Source organism: Neovison vison, chromosome 2 (genome assembly GCF_020171115.1).
Source record: "Neovison vison isolate M4711 chromosome 2, ASM_NN_V1, whole genome shotgun sequence".
Taxonomy (NCBI): domain Eukaryota; kingdom Metazoa; phylum Chordata; class Mammalia; order Carnivora; family Mustelidae; genus Neogale; species Neogale vison.
The window spans coordinates 174,846,316-174,869,940 of NC_058092.1; the positions used below are offsets into that span (position 1 = coordinate 174,846,316).

Below are 23,625 nucleotides of genomic sequence, written 5' to 3' on the forward strand. Positions count from 1 at the left end.
TGAGTGAACTGTGAAGATGCGGACAATAAATATTTTAGACATTGTGGCAACCAGCAACAATTAGTTATGGCAAAGAGCTGGCCGGGGTTTAATTAAGGCACTGGCCAGAGTTCAAATTACATTTCACAAAGAGTCATTTTTCACAGAAAGTGAAGCTGAAGTTTTGTCTCCTAGGAAGGATTTTAGTTTCCAAACCAGAATTTGGTATCAAATTGATGGAAGTCGCTATAGTTTGAAGGTGAACTGATGGTGGGAGGGAGAAGAAAGGGCAAGGTCTAAGGGCATCACCCCTGGTCTCTTGAGGAGGAGCTGCTGCCACCACCAACAGAGTCAAGTGTGGCTTCCTCCCCTCTGGATACTTACTGTGATGCCATGGGATGCTCCCATGTGCTGCACGTGAAGACCCGGGGAATTGTAGTAAGACATTCCGGCTCTAGTCAGTGAAGTTGGTGGCGTGAAACCAACTGTGTGACTTGCGTATGATAGACCTGAAATATAACCATGACAAGTATGATGTCAAACTCCATTCTCTGGTGTCTTTAACCATCCAGAAGACTTTAAAATGCAGAAGTTCTCAGTCACCAACAAAAATGAACACAGATAAGACTGGTGAGCTCACCAAATGGTCTCCTGGATGAAAGGGAATGTAAAAGTCAAGTCCTAGAACAGAACAGAGGGCCCAGAAATAGGTCCACACATAAACAGTCAAGTAATCTTCAACAAAGGTGCCAAGAATACATAACGGGGAAAGGGCAGCCTCTTCAACAAACAGTACTGAAAAAAGTGGATATCCACATGCAAAAGAACATGGACCCCTGTCTTATACCCTATACAAAATCAACTCAAATGGATTAAAGACTCAAATGTAAGACCTACAACTATAAGCTCTTCGAAGAAAACACAGAGAAACAGTTTCATGACATTGGTCTTAGCAATGATTTTTCAGATGTGACACAGTCACAAAAGCAGAAACTAGACAAATGGAAGTCTGTCAAACCCAAAAGCTTTCAAAGCAAGGGAAATAATCAACAAGAAGATAACCCAGGGAATATGAGAAAATATTTATAAACCATACATCAGATAAGGGATTAGTATTCAAAATATATAAGGAACTCCTCCTACGGTTCAATAACAAATAACCCAATTAAAAAGTGGGCAAAGGACTTGAAAGACATGTCTCCAAAGACCTACAAATAGTCAGCAGGCGTAAGAAAAGATGCTCAACATCATGCAACATAATCCAAAATAGCCAAGATGTATAAACCACCTAAATTGAACTCAACACCCAAAAAACCCCCCAAAAAAATCCAGTCAAGAAATGGGCAGAAGACATGAACAGACATTTTTCCAAAGAAGACACATAAATGGCCAGCAGACACATGAAAAAAAGCTCAACATCACTCGGAATCAGGGAGATAAAAATCAAAACTACAATGATACCACCCCGCACTGGTCAGAATGGCTAAAACTGACAACTCAGGAAACAATGGACGTTGGCGAGAATATGGAGAAAGGAGAACCCTCTAACACTGTTCCTGGGAATGCAAACTGGGAATGTACTCTGGAAAACAGTATGGAGGTTCCTCAAGTTAAAAATAGAACTACACTACGACCCAGCAACTGCATACTAGGTATTTATCCAACAGATACAAACATGGTGATATGAAGGCGCACAGGGCACCCAAATGTTCGTAACACCATTATCAACAGTAGTCAAACTATGGAAAGAGCCCAGATGTCCATCAACAAATGAATAGATAAAAAGATGTGGTACACACACACACACACACACACACACGAATATTACTAAGCCATCAAAAAGAATGAAATCTTGCCTTTTGCAACAATATGGATCGAACTAGAGGTTATCATGCCCAGTGAAATAAATGAGTCCACGAAAGACAAATACCATGATTTCATGCATATGTGGAATATGAGAAACAAAACAGATGAACATAGGGGAAGGGAAGGAAAAATAAGACAAAAACAGAGAGGGAGACAAACCATAAGAGACTCTAACTATAGGAAACATTGAGGGCTGCTGGAGAAGAGGTGAGTGGGGGGATGGGAAAACAGGGATTAAGGAGGGCACTTGAAGTAATGAGCACGTTCTTTAAGCTATTAAGGATACTTTTCTTTTGGATTCCATGGCTGAAACATGCAGCCACCAAGCCTAGCTTTATGTGTCATGTCCCAGAATTTGTCTGTGTCCTCAACATCTAAAGTCAAGAATTTATTTCATTTCTTGATTTGACTATCAAACAGTGCTTTCTATTTGGCATGTTTCCATTTCAATTGTGGATGTGGGGTTCCCATTTACAAAATGAAGGTTTGGAGTAAAGTCTAAGTCCAACTAAGTGGCTGTGTTTGTTTTGACCACAAGCACTTCATTCAGCTGGGGGAGGAAAGAAGAGGTTTTATTAATACAGCTCTGATGAATACAACCCTAATTCGGTTTCTTATGAAAGTGATGAAATTTAAGAGAAAGGGTATGAAAGTGGATTCTTATCCCAAGACAGAGAAGTTCATGATAATAAAAAAAAGATGCAGCCTATTTTGTATTACAAGGTTAACTACTGGTATGTTAAACATGAATCAAGAATCTTCAAAGACTCCCTACTGTCTACCTAAACTGAAGAAAAAAAATAATTCTCTTCTCTGGCTATTATAAAGGCCTCTGCACTTGGCTCCAAACTATCTCTTATATTGTAGGTCAGTGGTTCTCAACACACAGTATTAAAACTCAGGCCCAGATCAAATGATATCAGAATCTATGGGAGCAGGGCCTCAGGGCAGCCCGTGGTAAGAACCATAGTGACCCCTACCACTCTTATCCTGACCTCTACTTCAATTCATACCATGCCCTTTGCCTGAGGTGGCTTCTCTGTACTTTCTCCCCTGTCAATCAGGACCTCAATCAGCCTCAAGAGGCAAACAGCCTAGACCCCAGAGCCGACAGCCGTATTAGCTCTAGTTCTGCAACTTGGCGCTGAGTGACAGTGGACTTCAGATGCATCAACTGTAAAATGAGATTACTGAAGTGGCCTCACAAGGTTGCTGTGGGGATGAAATGAGTAAATGTCACAAAATGCTCAGAGTGCCTGGCCAACGATAGCCTCATTAAGCTTCGGCTCATGAAGCTCCTTTACAGCCCATCTCAAAAGTGCTCTAAGTTGGTAGCGCTCTCTCTTCTTTGAATTTGAATCTCTTCTTAAACTATTGAGATTTTTTTCCAATTACTACTTTTCATTTTGAAACCATTCACCACTTGCATGAAATTGCAAACACACTACAGGTTCCACCAAAGAGTTCTTCCAGAAGCACAGCATAGTATCAACGCCAGGAGACTGACACAGGTCCCCGACTAGTGACGAAGGCATAGGCTCGAGGTGGACTTCATCAGTGTTTACTGCACTGTTCCCATGTGGATGTGTGTACACAGCCCAAAGTAATCTGATCACATGGGCAGATTCGAGTAACTCTCATCACAACCAGCCGCACAACTGCTCCATCACCACACACAAAAAAAGAACCTGAGCCAGTCCTTCCATATGTCACACCTTCCCTCTCACCCTGTGCCCCAGCAATGACTGACCCATTCCCTGTCACTATAATGTTGTCACTTTGAGAATGTTCTAGAAATGAAATAGTACAGTATATAACCCTCCATGGAGTAGATGTCCTGAAGTTCAGCTATTTCACCTTCTGCATGAAATTATTACACTTGGCCTTGCAGAGTTTCTTAAAAAGAGTCTCTTGTATTCTCCCTCCCAGCCCCTTCCCCAGGCCCTGTGGTTGATGAAAAGCTCTTAGAGGCCAGACCGTATCTTAGTACTTTTTGTTTTCCCTTAAGTTCTAATCATCATGCATCTGACCCTCTGGCCCACAAACACAATACAGGATGAGAATCCAAAAATCACTGGGTTGAAAATGCCAAACCCCAAACACCAGTCCACTAATAAATCAAGTAGTACGATTCTTCAAAGCTATTGCTACAATAAATTTCTCTTGCTCTCATAGAGAAAGGCATTAACTAAAGTGAAAATGGTAAGACTTGTTCTGCTGTCCACAAGCTCAAGGCTGCAACTTTAAAAGATGGTTAATGAAAAGCAATTCATGACAAAAATTCATGACAAAAACTACTCAGCAAAATGAAGCAAGTACAAAAGTGTATAACCTGGTATGAAACCAACTATCTAAAGGAACATTGCAGGAGGAGCGGGAAGGAAAATGAGGCATCTGGAAACACTAAAATATTACCACTACCTTTGGATAGGAGGATTCTGCATGACTTTATTTCTGCTTCTACCCTTCTGACTGTCCCCAAATTCTCTTTATATCTTTTTGCCAGTGAAAAAAAAATATAGAGCCAAACTAAAGACAGATACATTTTCTTCCCTTTAAGAGTTTTTATTTTAGATTATAATTTTAAGATATTTTAGTTCTGTAAGTTACACCTAAGACCATGGTCTTTGCAAAACTTTAACTACAGGGATAGGGAGGGAGACAAACCATAAGTGACTCTTAATCTCACGAAACAAACTGTGGGTTGCTGGGGGGAGGGGGGTTGGGAGAAGGGGGGTAGGGTTATGGACATTGGGGAGGGTATGTGCTTTTGGGTAAATTGGAAGGGGAGATGAACCATGAGAGACTATGGACTCTGAAAAACAATCTGAGGGGTTTGAAGTGGCGGGGGGGTGGGAGGTTGGGGTACCAGGTGGTGGGTATTATAGAGGGCACAGCTTGCATGGAGCACTGGGAGTGGTGAAAAAATAATGAATACTGTTTTTCTGAAAATAAATAAATTGGAAAAAAAAAAAAAAAAACTTTAACTACAGACACAATTTCCTCTTTAAATCTCCCTAATCCAGCTCTGTCCCAATGACTTCATCAGCACCGCTCTTGCAAGGTCAGCGGTGCTTCTGAGCTGCGGGCTGTGACAACCTTCTCCAGCCCTCATTGTACTTGACCCTGGAGAGCCTTGGACAAAGCTGACTCTCTTCTGGGTGAAAGGCGTGGTCTTAACTTCAATGAGCTCATATTCCGATTTTCCTTCCAATTCTCAGTCTCCTTCGCCAGGTTTTCTTCCTGTACTTGACCTCCAAATATCGCAGTTGCTTCAGGATCAGAAAGGAGGGCTTTGCTCTGCTCCCTTTATCTACTAGGACGAGGCGACGTCTCACCTATTTCTGTGGTTTTCTTCAAAAATAAACTTTTAATTTTAGAATAGTGTTAGGTTTACAGAAAAGTGGCAAAAGTAATAAAGAGGGTTCCTGTATGGTCCACAGTCAGATTCCCTTATTATTAACATCTTATGTGAGTATAATACATTTGTCGCAATTAAACCGAGGGGCATCTGGGTGGCTCAGTTGGGTAAGCGTCTGCCTTCGGCTCAGGTCATGATCCGGGGTCCTGGGATCGAGTTCCCCATCGGGCTCCCTGCTCAGTGGGGAGTCTGCTTCTCCCTCTGCCTGTCACTCCCCCTGCTTGTGCTCTCTCTCTCTCTGACAAATAAATAAATAAAATCGTAAAACAAACAAACAAACAAAACAACTAATAAACCAATACTGATATGTTATTATTAACTCAGGTCCCTTTTTGTTCCAGGATCCCATTTGGATGCCAATTACTATTTCATCATCAGGCCTCCTTAGGTATCTCTTGGCTGAGGCAGTTCCTCATTTTTTCTTGTTTCTGACGAGCTTATCACATTTGGCGTGTATCAGTCAGGTCTTCTACAGACAGACTATCCCACAGTTGCGATCTGTCTGACGTTTCCACATGGTTAGGCAGGGTTATGGGTTTTTTGGAAGAAGTCCACAGAGGCGAAGTGCCATTTTCATCACATTGAGGGTACGTGCTACTGACAGGGCTCCCCATTGTTGACATGGACCCTGATGGCCTAGCTGAGGCCATGTCTGTCAATTTCCTCCATTGTAAAGTTACTCTTTTAACCCTTTTCTACACTTCTCTTTGGAAGGAAGACCCTATGTCCTCCCACACTGACAGAATGAGGGGTTATTTCTACTTCCTTGAGAGCAGAGTATCCACGTAAGTTCTCTGGAATTCTTTCAAAGGAGAGATCTGTCTCTTCTCCCTTCTTTATTTATTCCATTATTTATTTATATTCATATGAACTCACGGATATTTATTTTTTGTTTGGGTTATAATCTAACATGACATCATTTCTTCTGTTGCTCAGATTGTTCTAGCTTTGGCCTTTGGGAGCTCTTTTGGTTGGCACCTCTGTGCAAGACACCCCTGTGTCTCTCTTGCATCCCTTCATCTTGCTGTTTTCTTAGCACCGCCTTACCCTGCAACATTCCCAGATTTCCCAGGTTCATCCTGTCCCCTGCCTGCTCTTTGCCCTAGAAAAAGCCATTTCTCCAAGGAGTTCCCAGTTCCCTTCACTGGAGAAGGGAATTAGAAACCAAGATTTGGGCAGTGCGTACACTCGGATGTGGCTAGTGGGGTGCAGACCCTCTTTCGAACTTCGTTTTTCCACATCTGTGATTTAGGCACATCAAAATAGGCTAACTCGAAGTATTAGCATCAAAATATGCTAATAGGCTGCTTAAAACAATGGACAACCTGAAAGGTTAACTGTTGACAAGTAACTCTCTCCCTGTGGTAATCCACACATGGAAGTCCACACATTATTAAGAGGAGGATCTTTGATAAGCTCTTGGAAATATGTCTTTCAATTCAACTGAAGGAGAACTTAAAGTATTTCAACAACTTGATGAAATGCAAGATTGCCAATGTTAATCATAAAACGGCAAGGGAAGGAACGAGCCAAAATGATTAAAATGGAAATGAAAACTATATATATAATATATATATATATATACACACACAACATAATTCCACTAAGAAAGTGATTAGATATTCTTAATACTGAGCACTTCCTCCAATAAAAACTGAATTGAAAAGCAAATTTGAAAATTCAGGTTTTGCTCATGTACTATGTATAGGACTATAAGGGACTAGATTAGGAGTAATTCTGCTGCCAAATAAGAGATAAAATCTACTTTGATGATATTATAGAACTTAAAATAAGACACAAATGTTCTTCTCACTTAGGCTGGCTAAAAGAAAAAAAAAAGAATCTGGGTGTTACTTATTTCTTAGTTTAAGGAAAAGCAAACAGGTTGTCTAACAGGCAAGTCCCCGATACAGGGACAGGGACAGTGAGAGTTCAAATTATGTACACAGAGTAAGATATTTTTGTAGAATACCTGTAACAAGAGAAGTTAATATTCCCAACCAGGGTCTGACTTTTGCTTTTTCTCTATTCAAAGACCTCAACATTAGACTTAATGAATTGGAAAACAGATGCCTCTAAGGACCTCTTTAGGTTAGATAAAGCAAACAGAAGGCTAAATAAATTATACTGAATATGAATCAGTACCATCACCTCCATATTGTTTCTTCCTAATGCATGCCTTCCTTTACATCAATAATTTAGAAGGCCAAGAAGACCTTTATCACGGTAATGGACCCTGAGTGCTATTTGGGGGAAACTGAGGCAGCAGGGAACGGGAGCTTTCAGAGAGATGTAAAGGCCACCAGAGAACGGGAGACACAGATGTAAGAGCATCCTTGGGGCAAGAACAAGGGGAGATGATCATGTACTGATCCAGGATGCGAAGCCCTTTCGGTTTGCAAACAGCTCTTTACCCTGCCTGAACTGGACAGAAGTTGCCCTGCTTTGTGCTGGGCTCTTTTGATTTCTCCTCTTAGAAAAAAAGAAAGAAAGGTCACAGCGGAATAGCACCGGGCAGGAGCCTAACCTCGGTGTGTCTGTGGCAACGTGCACTGCCGGGGCATTTCCCCTTGGCCCCCTGAAGGGTCTTCTGCACTTTCCACAGTTCCAACAGCCCAAGTGAGAGGGTCCCCAACACTCAGCTGTTCTACTCTCCAAAACCACAGAGCCTTTCCTGCCGCCATCCCTCCAAGCAGGCACCTTGCTTTATTCTGCTGTGAAACTCTCACACACTCACACACACGCGCGCGCACACACACACACACTTTCTCTCTCTCTCTCTCTCTCTCACCAGCTCTGTTTAAAATCTGTTTACCAGCAAGGACAAGAAACTCAGACTTGTCCCTTCAGTCACAAGATGCGATCCTTTGGCTCGCTACCTTTTCTTTTCCTCCCTCCACTCTGCTCGCTAGTCCCCCGCCCCTGCTTCCTCTTTCTTCCTTGCTGGATCATTTACTTGCCCTCCTGGCCTGAAAGCCCCATGCTGTGCTGGTTCTGAGCCAGAGGCTCTGGGGGGGAGGGAGCTTTCAGGGTCAGATGAAGACAAGCACGCCTTTGAGGGAAAGGCTTGAAGACCAAAGCCAGATGCAGGAGCAAAGCCAAAAGCGAGGCCAACTCCTTCTTGCAGGGCCTGCCATGTCAGGGGGCAGCTTGTGCTGCAAAGAACCCAAGCTTGGGAAGCAAGAACCGGTCCACCTTGCCACCTCCTGGACCTGTGACCAGAGCCACTGAACTTCTGAATCACTGCTTCCTCAGTGGGGAAGATGATGCCTACGTTAATTATTCTGACGGCAAAAATGAAAAGATGTATGTAAAACATAATAACAGAACCCACAGGAGATGGGTTACGATCCACCTTAGACATCTATCCAAGGCTTTGTCAATCCACTGGAACTTAAAATCAGTCAGAGACAGTCTTTTTAAAAAGAATCTTTGGAGTTAAATTCCTTTTCAACAACAACAAAAAATTTAAAAACACCAGCTGGCACTGTAACATTTATGCCTAAAAATTTCAGGCTAAAATTCAGGCTTAATGGTGATTTGTTTTTGATGTTTCTGAAAAACACATGACTGTTCTTCCTCTGCTTACAAGATTTTTATATGCTAAAAGGGAACATATCCGGGGAGGCTTATTAAATGTACCAGAGATCACTCACAGGGTAACTGAGACCGTGTACTCACCGGGTGATATGGGCCTGCTTGAACTCGGAGACGGTGTGTAAGGGATCGGGCTGGACACAGTGCGAGGTCTTAATCCTTGGGCAGACATCTCATTAAAATACCTAAGAGGAAAGGGGGGAAGTATCAGAATTGCGTGCATTTCAATAGTTCATAAGGGAGCTCCTATGAGATAATGTTCGGGGTTCAAATCTTGAGGTCAAACCCCCGGGTACTTGGAGAGTGATACTATAAGCTAGGAGACAAGTAAAAAGCAGACTCTGAGGTCACAAAGCTCCACTGCTTGGCAAGCCCCTCTCCCCAGGGGTACAGGTTAGGGAAATCTGGAATATCCTAGCTCCAGGGGGAGGCCTCCTAACAGAACTGTGTTGTACGACAGAGAGGGCTGGGCTTTTCTTCATCACACGACAGCTATGTAGAAATCTACCTCCACTGTGCCGAAGATTAGACACATCCATGTTTTGATGGCTATATTTAAACTGTTATTTGAGCTGCAAACCCACTCAAGCCCTCTAAGATTTATGTCATCAAATTAAAGCGTACAGGTAATGGGAAAAAATAAATTAATTTAAGAAGTAAAAACAAATCCCAAAAATTAAAATTAAAGCTTAAAGCTTAAAGGTCATGGTATTCCCGCAAACTGGAGGTCAATCATTTACGAGGTAAGCTTGGCTTAGCGAACAGCCACACATGAGAACAGTCAAAGACCCAGCACCCCACACCTACGGGAGTCGCACTTGGCCACGTCATGCTGGCTCGGACTTCTTCCTGGACGTGGAAGTCACACCAGACCTGAGGAACCTCAGGCCTGATGGTCAGGAATGACAGCCTTCATTCTGTGAATGAGCACAGAACGCTGACAAGCAGAAATCTCTGCTCAAGAGTCTTCCCAATCAGCTACCCTCCACAGGCCTTGCAGCCAAAGGAAGCGCCACACGTGCAGGCCGCTCTGTCCCGGGGAAGATCACAGCCCCAAAAGTCCTCCGGCAGTTTGCAAGAATGTTACCACGGCTACTTCCATGCTGGGCCGTTTGGCTCACGGAAAACCAAGCTCCCCAACCTGCCACAAAGCTGTCAGCCAGACAGCCACCTGCAACCTCTGCCTGCCCTCTTGAACAGCCCAGCACAGCGGCCCCAGGTACTGACTCTACCCAAGTCCTGCAGGCAGCGAAGACCACCTCTTGCTCTTTAAGAAATAAACACATTTTAGACAACTTAAGTTTCCAACTATTTTCTTTCTCCCCAAGGTGACATCACCATTCCTAACAGGGAGAGGAGAAATCTCAGTTGGGTAGCAGTACTCTAGCTGGGATAATGTGACCTATTAAAGATAAGGCAAATCTTCTGGAGTCGATACCAGTTCTGGAAAATATATATCTATCTATCTAGAAGCCTGAAGTAGCTCCAGTATTTTCACCATGGTTGGAAGATACTGTCCCTCAGAGTACGTCCTTCAAAACCAAGTACAGGGCATTGTGTACTGTTAATAACTGGTCCACTCCGTGTCTTAAGGTAGTTAATAAAATAGTTATCTGGTATTCAAGCTTATGTTTTTAGTCAAATGACTGTCAGAGGCCAAGGACTTCAGAGAGAAGGGAACATGTCAGAAAGAAATCAGTGAAATTCAAGGTCAGCATAACAGTTTTATGATATAAACTTTTGAGAAAGAATCATCTTTCCAAATGAGGACGCACACAGATATTTTAAATATAACCCATTACTCTGTTTTTATAAGTTTTTTATTATAAAAATACAGACCTTCATTATAGAAAATCTCAGGTTTTTCTTAAAATGATAATACCACTATCTATAGCAAGTTGATCAAAAGCTTTGTTATTAACTCTCTGGAGCTATCCATGGAAAGAGAAAGGAAGTAATTTTGATGTGTTTTGGTGTCGACAAGTCAAGATGATTCATCATGGTCATATGTAGACTCTGCTCTCAGACACTGACTGCCCAGTCCTGTTGGAGGGAATGCTCAAGGAGGCTTGGTCTTACCCCTCACTCTGACACCAACACATAAGGCTAAGGCAACCCTGATCCAGAACACAGAATTTCCCTGTAGAAATGATCTGGTTCAGAGAAAGACCAATTTCCCAAATGCTGAGTTTCTCTGATGATTGAATAATTTTCGTTTTTTTCAAGTTGGATTTGCTGCTGATTCTAACAATCGCCTCACTCCCAAGTACAAGGGGTCTGTAGGAGTTGGGGGTGGGGGGGGAAGACTGTGGAAGGGACAAATGCTGGGGCCATTTCCTCTAGTCAACCACAGATGACCCTCTTACTTCAGCCCATTTCTCGGTGGGATAATGAGAGGGCTTGACACAGACTCTAGCAGAGACAGGGGACGCACTGGTTTTAGTTTTTTAAAGTAGCTCCAACAAGGCCCAGAAGTTTCCAAGTTGTTAAGGCAAGGCCTCTGCCTTTCAGCACCCCCCACCTGCCTCCTGCTGATCCTTCCACCCAGGCACAGTGCGTTACCTCAGGCCGCAGAAGCCTGCTCATCCACATCGGGGGCATAAGATGCTCCTGTCCTTTAAACAAACACAGGGCAGGAGGAGACAAACCCAGCAACTAGGCAAATTCTGTCTCTCTATACGTAACCCCCCATTTGTCTCTTGACCACGTAATTCTGGAAAGGCAAGTTCTCGGTCTTTTTGTGTTTCAGGAAAACGGTCCCCTCCTTCCTTTCCCCAGGCTCAGCCCCGGCTGTCACGCGCCGCTGTCTGTCACCACCACGCAGAAGCGTGGGGGCCGCCTCCTTCCACATCTGACCGGATGTGAAGGGAGACCCCCTGGAGCCTGGTTTGGTCTGGCTTCCTCACGAGGCCCGGAAGACGCGCGCACACCTTTCGTCATCCATTTCCAGGCTGGACTCGCTCTCGGAGAGCTGCCGGCACAGGGCTTCCCTCCGCTCCATCTCCCGCTGCAGCTTCCTCTGCAGCCGCAGATTCTCCTCCCGCATGTGGCGCTCCTCCTCCAGGTACTGGGCCATTTTCTCAGAATCTGAAAGGCCAGAATTCTCCATTCAGCCGTGTTCCGTGCGGTCACACTCACACCTGAGCTAAGAACACCGCGGTCAGGTTCCCGTGCCGCAAAGAATTGCGTTCCCTCTCCCACATGCGAGGGGATCTGGACTTATAGGCTACCCCCACGCACCCTAGTTCCCCAACAAGCTGCATGTACAAGAAATGTAAGAAGGGGCGCCTGGGTCGCTCAGTGGGTTAAGCCGCTGCCTTTGGCTCAGGTCATGATCCCAGGGTCCTGGGATCGAGCCCCGCATCGGGCTCTCTGCTCAGCAGGGAGCCTGCTTCTCCCTCTCTCTCTCCCTGCCTCTCTGCCTACTTGTGATCTCTGTCTGTCAAATTAATAAATAAAATCTTTAAAAAAAAAATGTAAGAAATGCCATGGCACTGGGAGGTTAGGTATCTTCACGCCCACTTGGGTGCCTTCTACAGTGAAGCGTGGGAAAGAGGAAATGATGGAGTGGCAGCGGCAGGAGCCTTCCCCGCTGCTGGAGCTCACGGGGGTGGACCCAGCCAGGGGGCCCAGCTCAGCCCTGGGTTCCCCTCAGGGAGGCAGCAGCTCTGCTGCTCCTCAGCTCCAGACACAGAGGGAGCCCATCACACCCTCCAGCACGCCGGGAAAGACCGCTGCACTAGAACCCACTTGGTAAGTCAGAATTCTGTTTATGAAAATAGGAACAGACACAGTAAACAACTCTAGGTGAGTATATGTCAGGTGGAACTTCTGGTGTGTCTGTGAGACTATTTTCCTGACCCAGGCCCAGCCTCTCTGAGGTTCCTCAGGCACCACCCTGTGTGATAAGGACACAGCAACAATACTGGTTTCCTAGCCCAGAGCTGATTTGTCCCAGCGCGAGACACTGGAAGCGGCAGAGCCCCTTGGATTCACTCTACAGGAGTCTCAAATGTGGGTCTGCCATCTTCATAAGGTTCTAGAATCTTCTTGTGCCAAGTTCCCTGGAGCTTTCACCAGCCCTGCCCTCCTGAGGGGACTCTGTGCCGGATTGTGGGGTACCTGCCAGCACCATTCCAGTGAATGGTAAAACCTGTCCCCACCTCTGACAGAATATGTGAAGTCACCAAAATAATATCGATATACAATTCAGTATCAGCCCATCATCTTGCTTCCTTCATTTTCCCTCCTCTCAGCCAATGAACTTGGGAAAAGTAAACTCTCCATCTACTTCTCTTTTCTGAAAAATAGCTACGAACTCAAGAGCGGTCACAATCATGTTTAAGAGAGAGTCCCACAGGTTACTGCTCCGTATTATTAGCCCACTCCAAATTCTTTCAAGAAGGGAGGAGGAGGGACGTCTGGGTGGCGCAGTTGGTTGGACGACTGCCTTCGGCTCAGGGCGTGATCCTGGAGTCCCGGGATCGAGTCCCACATCAGGCTCCCAGCTCCATGGGGAGTCTGCTTCGCTCTCTGACCTTCTCCTCGCTCATGCTCTCTCTCACTGTCTCTCTCTCTCTCAAATAAATAAATAAAATCTTTAAAAAAAAAAAAAGAAGGGAGGAGGAGTGAGAGTTCCACACTAATCATTTCTTTCCCACAAAGTGACCCTACTTCGACTCCTAAATCTATCCAATTAGTTTCAGTTTTAAGCACCTCTATGAAAGTCTGGTGTTTTAGCAAATAATGACTTTTGATGGTAGGAATTCCATGATTTCCAAGACAGCATCATTACAGAAACTATAAAAGCTCTTGAATATCCTTACTTTAGAAATTCAAATAAAAATGCCAAAAACACTAAGTTATTAAACACTATTATGTGCACTAAACACTAAATCCCTCAGTTGTTTTCAATATAACCAGAAACCCTGCTGTCTAATCCAGATGCAAAAAATCTCTTTAATTGAAGGCAAGCTGGGAAAATATTTACAAAGTACACATTTAATATAAACGATTTAAATTATTTCATCCCAAATATGCAAGCCGGCAGAATTTTTCACTAGCTCTACAGGAAGCACTAGATTGGGCCCTTGGAGTATTATTGTTTCTAGAATAAGAGGGGCGGCTGTTGGAGCAAGCTGCCTTTCTTTTCCATAAATAGGAAAGCTTCAGAGAACTGAGGATTTATGAGGCTTCAAGAATAATCGTTTAAGAGGAAACACTGTCTTTGTCTTTCAGATGCAACCCTTCAGCATCTGGGGATATCAGCAGGGGGATCCTTAAGCAATAATCTATACACAAGACCATCAGTCAGCAGGAGTGATGGCTGGGGGACTTTCCTGGCACCTGGGCAATTAACCCAGAAGCCAGAGGACAGAGAAGGCACCAGGCCCATCACCTCTGGGTGGCACAAACCAGCCTCAGATGCTGACACCATGGTATGCCTTGGGTGCCCTCTGCTGGCACATCACCACACCTGACTTCAAGACTGGATTTACTCCACTGAGTCACCCTGTCTGTCACCTTCTCTCACACAGAGCTCCCTAAGACTTAGGGGCCACAGCTGACGCTTCCACCATCTTTAGCCATCTTGCAACACTCAGTCAAAGATGACATCAACAGAGGATGACTTCACAGACTTCAAACAGCTGGGTCTCCTATGATCCAAAGGTGGCCTGTACATTTTATATCCCCTTTCAAGTTTACGGTTAGAAAATTCTGGTGCCCAGGCCGCACCACAAACAGATCAGAACCCTGTGGGTGAAGCCTCTCCACCACTGAACTGAACAGTCCCCAAGGTAGTCTTCTGTTCATCCCGAGCTGAGACCTACAGGGAGACAAGTCCAAGTTCTGATACAGCAGACCTGGAGGGTGAGGAGCCAAGAACCCAGCAGCAGCCCGGGGAGGCAGGCTACCTGACCTCGGTCACTAACTCATCCTCTAAACCAATCCAGACCAGCTGTGAGCCAGCGTGTCCCTCCTTACATTCAGCCTTCTCTGCCCTCACAAAATCAAAATGGCACTTATGGATGCCTCTGTCCGTATCGGCAGGCTCTTCAAATACCAGATATTGCCACAGGAACAAAGTAAAGGGAATGAAAAATTCTTCCTCAATTTCTTCTAAAGGTTTTGTCTGGGGCACAAGAAAGAAAAATGTAAGCCGGTGGCACAAAAAGACCTCTGTCTGTCCGGCAAACCAAAAACTCAAAAAATATCCTAACATATCTATTATTTGAGAACTCGCTGATTTGTTTTCATAAAATGTATATCATGGTTCTCAACTCAAGGGTACACATCAGAATTCCTAGTATTAAAAAAAAATGGAGGGCTGGTTTCTACTAGCGTGAGCCCAGAAACTATGAGGTTAGACAGAATAACGAACCCCCAAAGATGTCCACATCCTAATTCCTGAGGCCCGTGACGATGTTACTTTAGGCGGCAAAAGGGACTTTGCAGATAGGATTAAGTTAAGGATCCTGAGATGGGAACTTATCCTGGATTATCTGGCTGGACAAACGTCAGGCCAGCATTTCGTAGGAAGGAGGCAGGGGGTCAGAATGAAAAGGTGCCATGGGTGCAGGCAGGAATGCTGCTCAGGCAGGGAAGGGGCTCTGAGCCAAAATACGTAGGCAGCCTCTGAATGCTGGAAAAAGAAAGGAAACAGAGTCTCCCTTAGGGCCTTTTACAAGAAACCAGACCTGCTGACACCTTGATTTTAGGCCACCGAGACCTATTCTGGCCCGCAGACCTTCAGAATTGCCTTAAGCAACTAAGGCTGTGGTCATTCATTACGGCAACAAGAGGAAATGAACACCATTTCTTACAGGTTCCAAGGATGATCCTGAGTCACCAACCCACCAGATTCACTACCAGACTAGAACTTGCAATGAACTTTAGAGGAGGAAACAGAAAGGTAACTATCACCGAAAATTTAAATGCATAGTCACTGGACTCTGTAATTTCACTTCTAGAGTTTATCCTGAAGGTGTTCTTGCTCAGGTGTCAAATTGGGGACACAGATGTTCACTGTGGTTGCAGCATGACAACCAGAACGGGCCCGTTGACACAGGACATATAGCATCCATAGGCGATGCCTTCTAAGACTCCCAGTGGGTGCCCAAAACTAAGGATGACCCCAAACCCTCTAGATACTATGTATTTTCCTAAATATACACACTATGACAAAGTTTAATTTTTTAAATCAGGCACAGGAAGAGGTTAACAAAGTAATAATAAACTAGAACAATTTTAACAATATAGGATACTATATGTTATATGAAGTGGTCCCAGTCTCTCTTGTGGGGGACCCAGGGCAGGCCACTCCACGATGGGCCACTTTGGCAGGAACAGTATTTTGAGGTAAAGCAATCCACACCCATCAGATTCAGGAAAAGCTCTTTATTCGCCCCCAACTGCCTGCCTTTATCAGGAAGAGAATTAGCGCTACAGATTCTTCTTTATCTACAAAACTTATCCACATAATAGGGCAACCTTTGTTTTCTAAGCATTTCCTCTCACCTTCCTGCTAAAGGTCTGTCTCCCTTTGTACTGTCAGCACACCACCCCTCTCTTTAGCTCAGGTTAGCTTCCTGGTGCCTGACTGTCCTTGGAATTTCCACATCTGTGTGGAGTCCCTGTACATATGCTATTAGATTTTATTTTCTCCTGTTAATCTGTCTCATTTCAATTCGATTCATAGTCCAGCTAGAAGAACCTTGAAGGGCAGAGAAAGGTCTTCCTCCCCAACACTCTCAAAACATCCTACTGGGCTGTACTTGCCCTCCTCGTGATGATGTGACATGACACAATGCCTATGTGAGGAGACGAAGTGAGGGGAATGACACAGGCATTGGGACACATCATCAGGCTTCTACTGCTTTTCTGAGGGGAAGGCAGGAGGGTCACCTGCCTCCCAACTGGGCTGACACTATGGAAAGTGAAGCTGTGTGTGTAAGAAGGCACTGGCGTATCCCCAGAACCAAATACAAACCAGCCTTTTAGAAAGGGAATCAGAGAGCTCTCTACATGTATTGGCAAGGAAAAACTTGCAAGATACAGTAAAGAAAAATAGATAAATACAAAAGAGTGTGCTCGCTGTGCTGCTTTTAGTATAAAGTAAGTTTATCCAGACACATACATGTATCTGGAAGAAAAGATAAAAAAGTGTCTAACCACGGGACATGGGCGGCTGGGGTCAGGGGCGAGAGGGAGAGCCCCTCCTCCCCTGTGCACCCAGCCTGGCACTGTCCGTTCAAATGCCTCTGAGCAGCCTGCACACGGAAATGGGGAAAACCCAAGCAAATGCACGGTGACCTCATCAAGTGTTCAGAAATCTAGTTCCCCTGATTTCCAACTCAACAACTGGACATTTTCCCAATCAGTAAGGATACATTTTTAAAGCATTTATTCTTCAAATGCGACAAATGTTAGCTGACACTAAAATTTAGTAAGGATGATACATGCTCTGGTCTCTGCCTTTGTTCCAGAAAGTACATTTGTGAACACAGGGAGAAGCATAAAAATAGTACCCCGATTCTGCACCCTCCACAATTATTTGATTTTCTAGAAGTACTTGAGACTATTTGCCTGTCCTACTGTAATATTTTCAAAAATAATCCATTCCAGGACAGAAAGATTTCTATACGCATGTATTGGTAACGGACTACAGGATGGATCTGACCCATGCAAATCCAACGGTCAATACTGGTAAAAGCCTGTGCTTGGTAACTGGGTTGCCTGTGCACACAGAAGACCGGGGAGAGAAACCAGGGACTACGTACGCTGTAACTGAGCGGCTCTCAGCTGCTTCTTCAGCCTTTCCACTTCATTCTTTAAAAACCTGATGTGGCGCATCATGTTTTCTGGAGAGTCTATCTCCATGGAGATGTCTCTAGGCGACGGGGGAGCAGAGACCGGCTGGTCTAATTTCTCCTGCAGGATTCTTCCGTGAAAAGAAAAATTCCAACAATGAAAAACAGTTTCCCTTAAAAGACAAAACATACTAGCTGGAGGCAAGCTACTGTGAGTCACCAGAATTCACAGGGTTGACAGACTCAAGCTCTGCCCGTTTTATAACCACTTCGGGTCTCCCTTACCTAGTATCCAGGTCAAGGTCAAAGGGCAGAGCTGAAGGATCCACCCTCCTTTTTCTCTTTTAAATGTTCGCTGGTAATTAAGCATTAGTGAAAAAGCCGTCAGCATTTGTTTCTGATTATTATGCCTGGCATACAGTAGGCACTCAAATTATCTGCTGACTCAATGCATCACATCGGCTTGTGGAAACAGAGATACTAAAGAAATTTCACTCTCAACGCTTTCTGGTAAATGCTTCTGAACTCCGTACTAGGGTCTCCTTGGAAGGAGACACCACACAGACTCCACTTCTAAAATTCCCTCCGAAAAAAAACAGTCCTAGGAGTGGGGTAAACTGGGCTGAAGGTCCTTTGCTTCTATTCAGAGCACAAGTGAAAAGATAAAGAACAAAACCAAGCCACAATCACTGGGTTAATAACTGGTGGTCCCACCTTCTCTAGCAATTGTCATTAGTTTGAGGCACAAGGAATGTCAATATTCCACAGCTTTTCACTGACCAAATGATACATCATATTGTTTAACACAACACTTTGGCACTTACACATATAAAACCTCCAACTGTGTTCTGTAAAGGAAGAGAGATTGGCAATAGACCTCTAGGCTCCCCTTTCATAAGCTGCTAGGCTCTTGGTTTGGTTTGGCTTTTAACTTTTACCTTTAAGTTTGCCCAACTGCAAATTGTGAATTACCTTCAGGCCTGCCCTTGTTGAGAAAACTGGCATGTTAAACATTGTAATGGTCCTGCATTTATTGTATTAAATACTCTTTCATAATTCAACTTATTAGCCCCGCTACAATAATGCAAAACACATGCAATTCAACAACAGCTTGAATATTTCCCTAGAGATACAGCTCTGATTTTCACTTCTCTTAAAGCCTGTGATAGGACTGTATTTTGCAAATTTAGAGATGAACTCAAAATAGCTTACGGATGTTCATCCAAACCAAATACTTATGGCAAAAGGACTCTGGTTAGCAAACAAAAGATCCTAGTGAAGTAGATTAAGGAACATTTTTAAAACTCCCTTTCTACACCCCCACACACATCCCACATACAGAACACCCTGCCATTCTTCAAGTCCTGCTCCATCACCCAACGGATGCAGCACTGAAAAATCAGGACACTAAGGGGTTCAAGAAACGTCTGCTGTTGAATGACATGTCACACCATGTACACACATTTAGCACAACGATTCCTAACCTTAACTATGTGCAAGTATTTACAGTAAGTCTTCACACCAATAGATAATAATTTTCCTATTAAAATCTCAGCCTTCCTGTTGAAATACATTCTAGAGATGTGTAATAATTAGCCGTACACCATCCACAACCGAAGCACTTCAAAAAACGGGGGAAGCCAGTTCAATAAGGTAAGACGCTGAAATTGCAACGATCTTTCCTGAACAATTTAAAGAGGAACCAATAGCACCTTGACTAATGTCTTCATAGACTTTGTCCCAAATGAAAGGAAATTTTACTGGGACTAGAAGAGAGAAATAGAAAGATGCAACATGAGAAGAGTTAAGGAGGCTTTCAACTTTTTTTTGTTTTGGCAAGTTAAAACAATGTGCATCACTCAAGAAATTAAAACTCCCCTTTCTCTCCATCAACCACACCCAGAGCAGCGCTCTCGCCGTGCACATGCCCCACACTGAACAGCAAGACTAAACAAACCGCTTTTCAGCTTCAAGTTTGTCCATCCTTTTCCAGAGACGATTAACTAGCGCTTCTTGTTCTTGTTCCAAAGTATTTTCAAGGTCAATCTTCTCTCGTCTCAACTAAAGGAAGGAAAAAAGTTTTACTGAGAACAGGAAGCCATTTAAACTTTTGTTAATGAGATTTTTTTTTTATTGGACCATGAGGACCCCCTTACTTGGAGAAAACTGCAAAGAAATGGCCAATTTCCTGGCACAGTCACATCAAGTGCATCTAGTTCTTAACCTTTAGTTGAGAGAACCGACACAGGTTCATTCTCTGCTGTGAAAGCTTCTCTGCTATCTGGTACACGAGTCACACCGCATTCAAGGCACAGGGACACAGGTCAAGTCTTCCTCAGAGAACGTTGAGAGAGCTCAGCTTACTACTCTTACCAGGACTTCTCCGGGTTTGTCCCCCGACCCCAGTGCTGCATGTAGTTCAGGGCTAAACCAGAAAGGTTATATTACCATTTATATAAAAAGCTCAACACCTAAAGACAATTCTTTATACTGATTAATGACTGTACAATGCCAGTTACCTCTGAGGAGGTAGGGAAGAGAAGTCTGGTTTGGCAAGGAAGCCCCAAAATGCATTCTACTTCATGAAAAGAGAACATGTGGGAAAATTTATTTACTCCATCAATACTGGGCAATATGAAAATACTATGAACGATGCCAGTCACTGGCTAATAAGGGTGTATCACGGAATCAAAGTCAGAATTTTCGGCCTTCATGACAGTTATATTTTAGTGGGGTCAAGAGAGTAAATGAAATAGGATTTTATATTTTGGTGGAGAGTGAAAGAGCTATGAAGAAAAAGAGGGCTGGCAGGAAGGATAAAAAGTGCAATGATCCATTTCACAGCAATGTGCAGAGGGAATGTGTTAGATCATTCTTTGTATTTCTCTACCTGTTTGAGATATTAAATAATTTTAACAATTTTTTTTTTTTTTAAGGAAAGAAAGGTTATGGTACTTCCCCTATACTGTCTCTTAGAATAGCAACTCACCTTTTCAATCACCGAGTCAACAAATTATTTTTGATTGCACAGCTACAAAGACTGCCTTAGCAGGTCACAGAGGCAAGCTCCTCACTGATCAAAGATCCCTGTACAGGGCCATCTGGGTGGCTCAGTCAGTTAAGCGGCCGTCTCTTGATTTCCACTCAGGTCATGATTTCAGGGTCCTTGGATCAAGCCCTGCATTGAGCTCCCTGCTTGGCAGGGAGTCTGCTGGTCTCCCTCTCTATCTGCCACACCCCCTGCTTTCTTCTTCTCTAAGATAAATAAATTAATCTTAAAGAGAAAAAAAAAAAAATCCCTGCATATACAGTAAGATGAGACCAGCACTCTGTATAAACTGCAGTCTTTTAAAGCGACCAAAGCAGACCTTATTATCAGTGAATAAGCCAAAGTCACATCGCATGGTCAAATGAAAACACAGCGTGGAAACGCGTGCGCCAGCAGGTGGAGGGGCGGGACAGGGGAGAGGAATAAGCGGATGCCACACTGACTGCAGAGCCCAACTTGGGGCTCGAGTTGGACACTCAACCAAGCGACACAGGCACTCCGAACCCAAGTCCTTTCTGACTGCTTACCCTGCGAGCGCCCAGCCCAACGGGTATCATCGACTTGTGTAATATTCATTTAAAAGCCTGCTTTATAATTAAATCAGTTCAATGGACTGCCAAATTCTTTTTTTTCTCTTCAGTAGCTCTCCTTCCCGTTGCAAGTTAATTAACGTCAGACCAGGAGTTCTTATTATGTTCCCAAAATAAATACAGAAACTTCAGTAGATAAACTTAAGTGCATAAAAGTCTAGCTGTTTCATGTGACTTCACAGCCCCTCCTAGCTCCATCTTCTCACTGGGCAGATACTAACCTATCATCAAAAAAGCTAAAGGTGGGGGCGCCTGAGTGGCTCAGTGGGTTGGGCCTCTGCCTTTGGCTCAGGTCATGATCCCAGGTCCTGGGATCGAGCCCCACATAGGGCTCTCTGCTCAGCCAGAGGCCTGCTTCCTCCTCTCCCTCTGCCTGCCTCTCTGCCTATTTGTGATCTCTGTCTGTCAAATAAACAAATAAAATCTTAAAAAAAAAAAAAAAGCCAAAGGTTGGGGGTGGCTGAGAGACGGCTCCCAGCACCACACTTCTTTCTCCCTGTAGCGTTTTCCCATTTAAGGAGAACTGGGACACTGAGGTGGGGGCAGAGGTGTGGGAAAGAAATGGTTGGCCAAAAAACCTAGTGAGAACTTCTGCCTCACCGCTGTGCTCAACTACAGAATTTGGAACGTCTTAATGAATTTTTTTCAATCTACATTGAAAAGTTTTACTCTAACCACATTATCATGGGAATCACATATCACATGCACATTTTTTCCCCAAGGATTTACTTTTTTAAATTTTTTTAAAAGATTTTATTTATTCACTTGACAGAGAGATCCCAAGTAGGCAGAGAGGCAAGTAGAGGTTTTGGGGTGGGGGGAGCAGATCCCCTGCTGAACAGAGAGCCTGATGAGGGGCTCGATCCCAGGACCCTGAGGACCATGATCAGAGCCAAAGGCAGAGGCTTAACCCACTGAGCCACCCAGGTGGCTCTCAAAAGTTTTATTTGAGAGTGTTTGTGAGCTGGGGGGAGGAGATGGTTTACAAAGAGACAGAGGGAGAGAGAGAGAGAATCCTCAAGCAGACTCCCCAACAGAGTGCAGAGCCCGTTGCAGGGCTCAATCCCAGGACCCTGACATCATGACCTGAGCAAAATCAAAAGCTGGACATTTAAGGGACTGACCCACCCAGATGTCCCACTTCTATTGGAGAATATATTCTGAACCCCAAACCTCTGGCTTAAAAAACAAATTTTGAAGGCAGCCCCTTACAACTAATCCAAGATAATAAAAGAGAGGGGAAAGCCCATGAAATAAGAGCTACCATAAAAACAGAACAAAGACACAAAGTTTCTTACAACACACAGTCGAGGGCACTTAGATGGTAATGATGTAAGAACAGGACCCGTTGTTTAAAAAAGAAATCAGAGTCCTCTAACACCCACATTAACCAAACTCTAACTTGGCTAGATTTTTTTCTTCCCAAGAGAGAAATTCCAAGAAAACAAGTAGGTGCTGGGGATTAACATGACAATCCCCCAAAACCTTCCAGGTCAGTTAATATCTGAAGGTTATCAATAGTTTAGCCCAATTTCCTATCAATTTGTTATGTAACACTATTAGATTTCAAAGTGGTTAACCTGGAGATACAGAATACCTGGGAAAGTAAAAGCACCGTATTTTAAAAATGACTAAATTACAGACAGAAAAATGAACGTTTTCGCAATGGTTGAATGTGTCCCCCCCAAAATTCTTATGTTGAAGCCTTAACCCCCAGTGTGATGCTATACAGAGGTGGGACCTTTGGGAGGTACTTAGGTTTAGCTGATGTCATGAGGTCGGGGGCCCCCATGGTGATGGGACTTATGTCCTTTCTAAGAGTCACGAGAGACCTTACAGCTTGCCGTATGAGGACACAAGGAGAAGCTGGCAGTCTGCAACCTGGAAGACAGTCCTCATCAGAACTCCACGACGCCATCGTGCGCGGGGATCTTAGAATTCCAACCTCCAGAGCCATGGGAAATGAGAAACAAATTTCTGTTGTTTATCAGCCAGTCTTTGTTGTTGCAGAAGCCCAAATGGAAGAAGATAATTTTTGTTTTTACTACAAAAGTAGAGCCAATAAAAGATCTTAACCTCCTTCCAGCCTACTTTGGGAATATATCAAGGTTTTCCATATCCATGGGAAAGAACAAGATTCATGGAGGGGGTGCGGGGGGTGTCTGAAAACAGATGATGAGCAACGGACATGAAAAGAGCAGAGTACAAGGCACCACAGTCCTTGCTCCACAGCAAAGCCGTACTCACCAATTAAAGCAGCAGACACAGAGCTGGTCAAAAGTGGATGCTTTCTGCCGGTGTCTGTCCAGGCAG

At 44.1% G+C, this 23,625-nt stretch overlaps 1 protein-coding gene across 1 annotated transcript in view; it reads right to left on the minus strand.

The window, feature by feature from the left end:
• The window catches only part of CCDC6 (coiled-coil domain containing 6), a 107,835-nt gene that overhangs the window by 4,932 nt on the left and 79,278 nt on the right, over positions 1-23,625 (minus strand). The window contains exons 4-8 of the mRNA XM_044239555.1: positions 19,631-19,734; positions 17,644-17,804; positions 11,794-11,950; positions 8,948-9,048; positions 364-488 (exon numbers count right to left, since the gene is read on the minus strand). Coding sequence (XP_044095490.1) covers positions 364-488; positions 8,948-9,048; positions 11,794-11,950; positions 17,644-17,804; positions 19,631-19,734 — 648 coding nt within the window. The remainder of the gene's footprint in view (positions 1-363; positions 489-8,947; positions 9,049-11,793; positions 11,951-17,643; positions 17,805-19,630; positions 19,735-23,625) is intronic.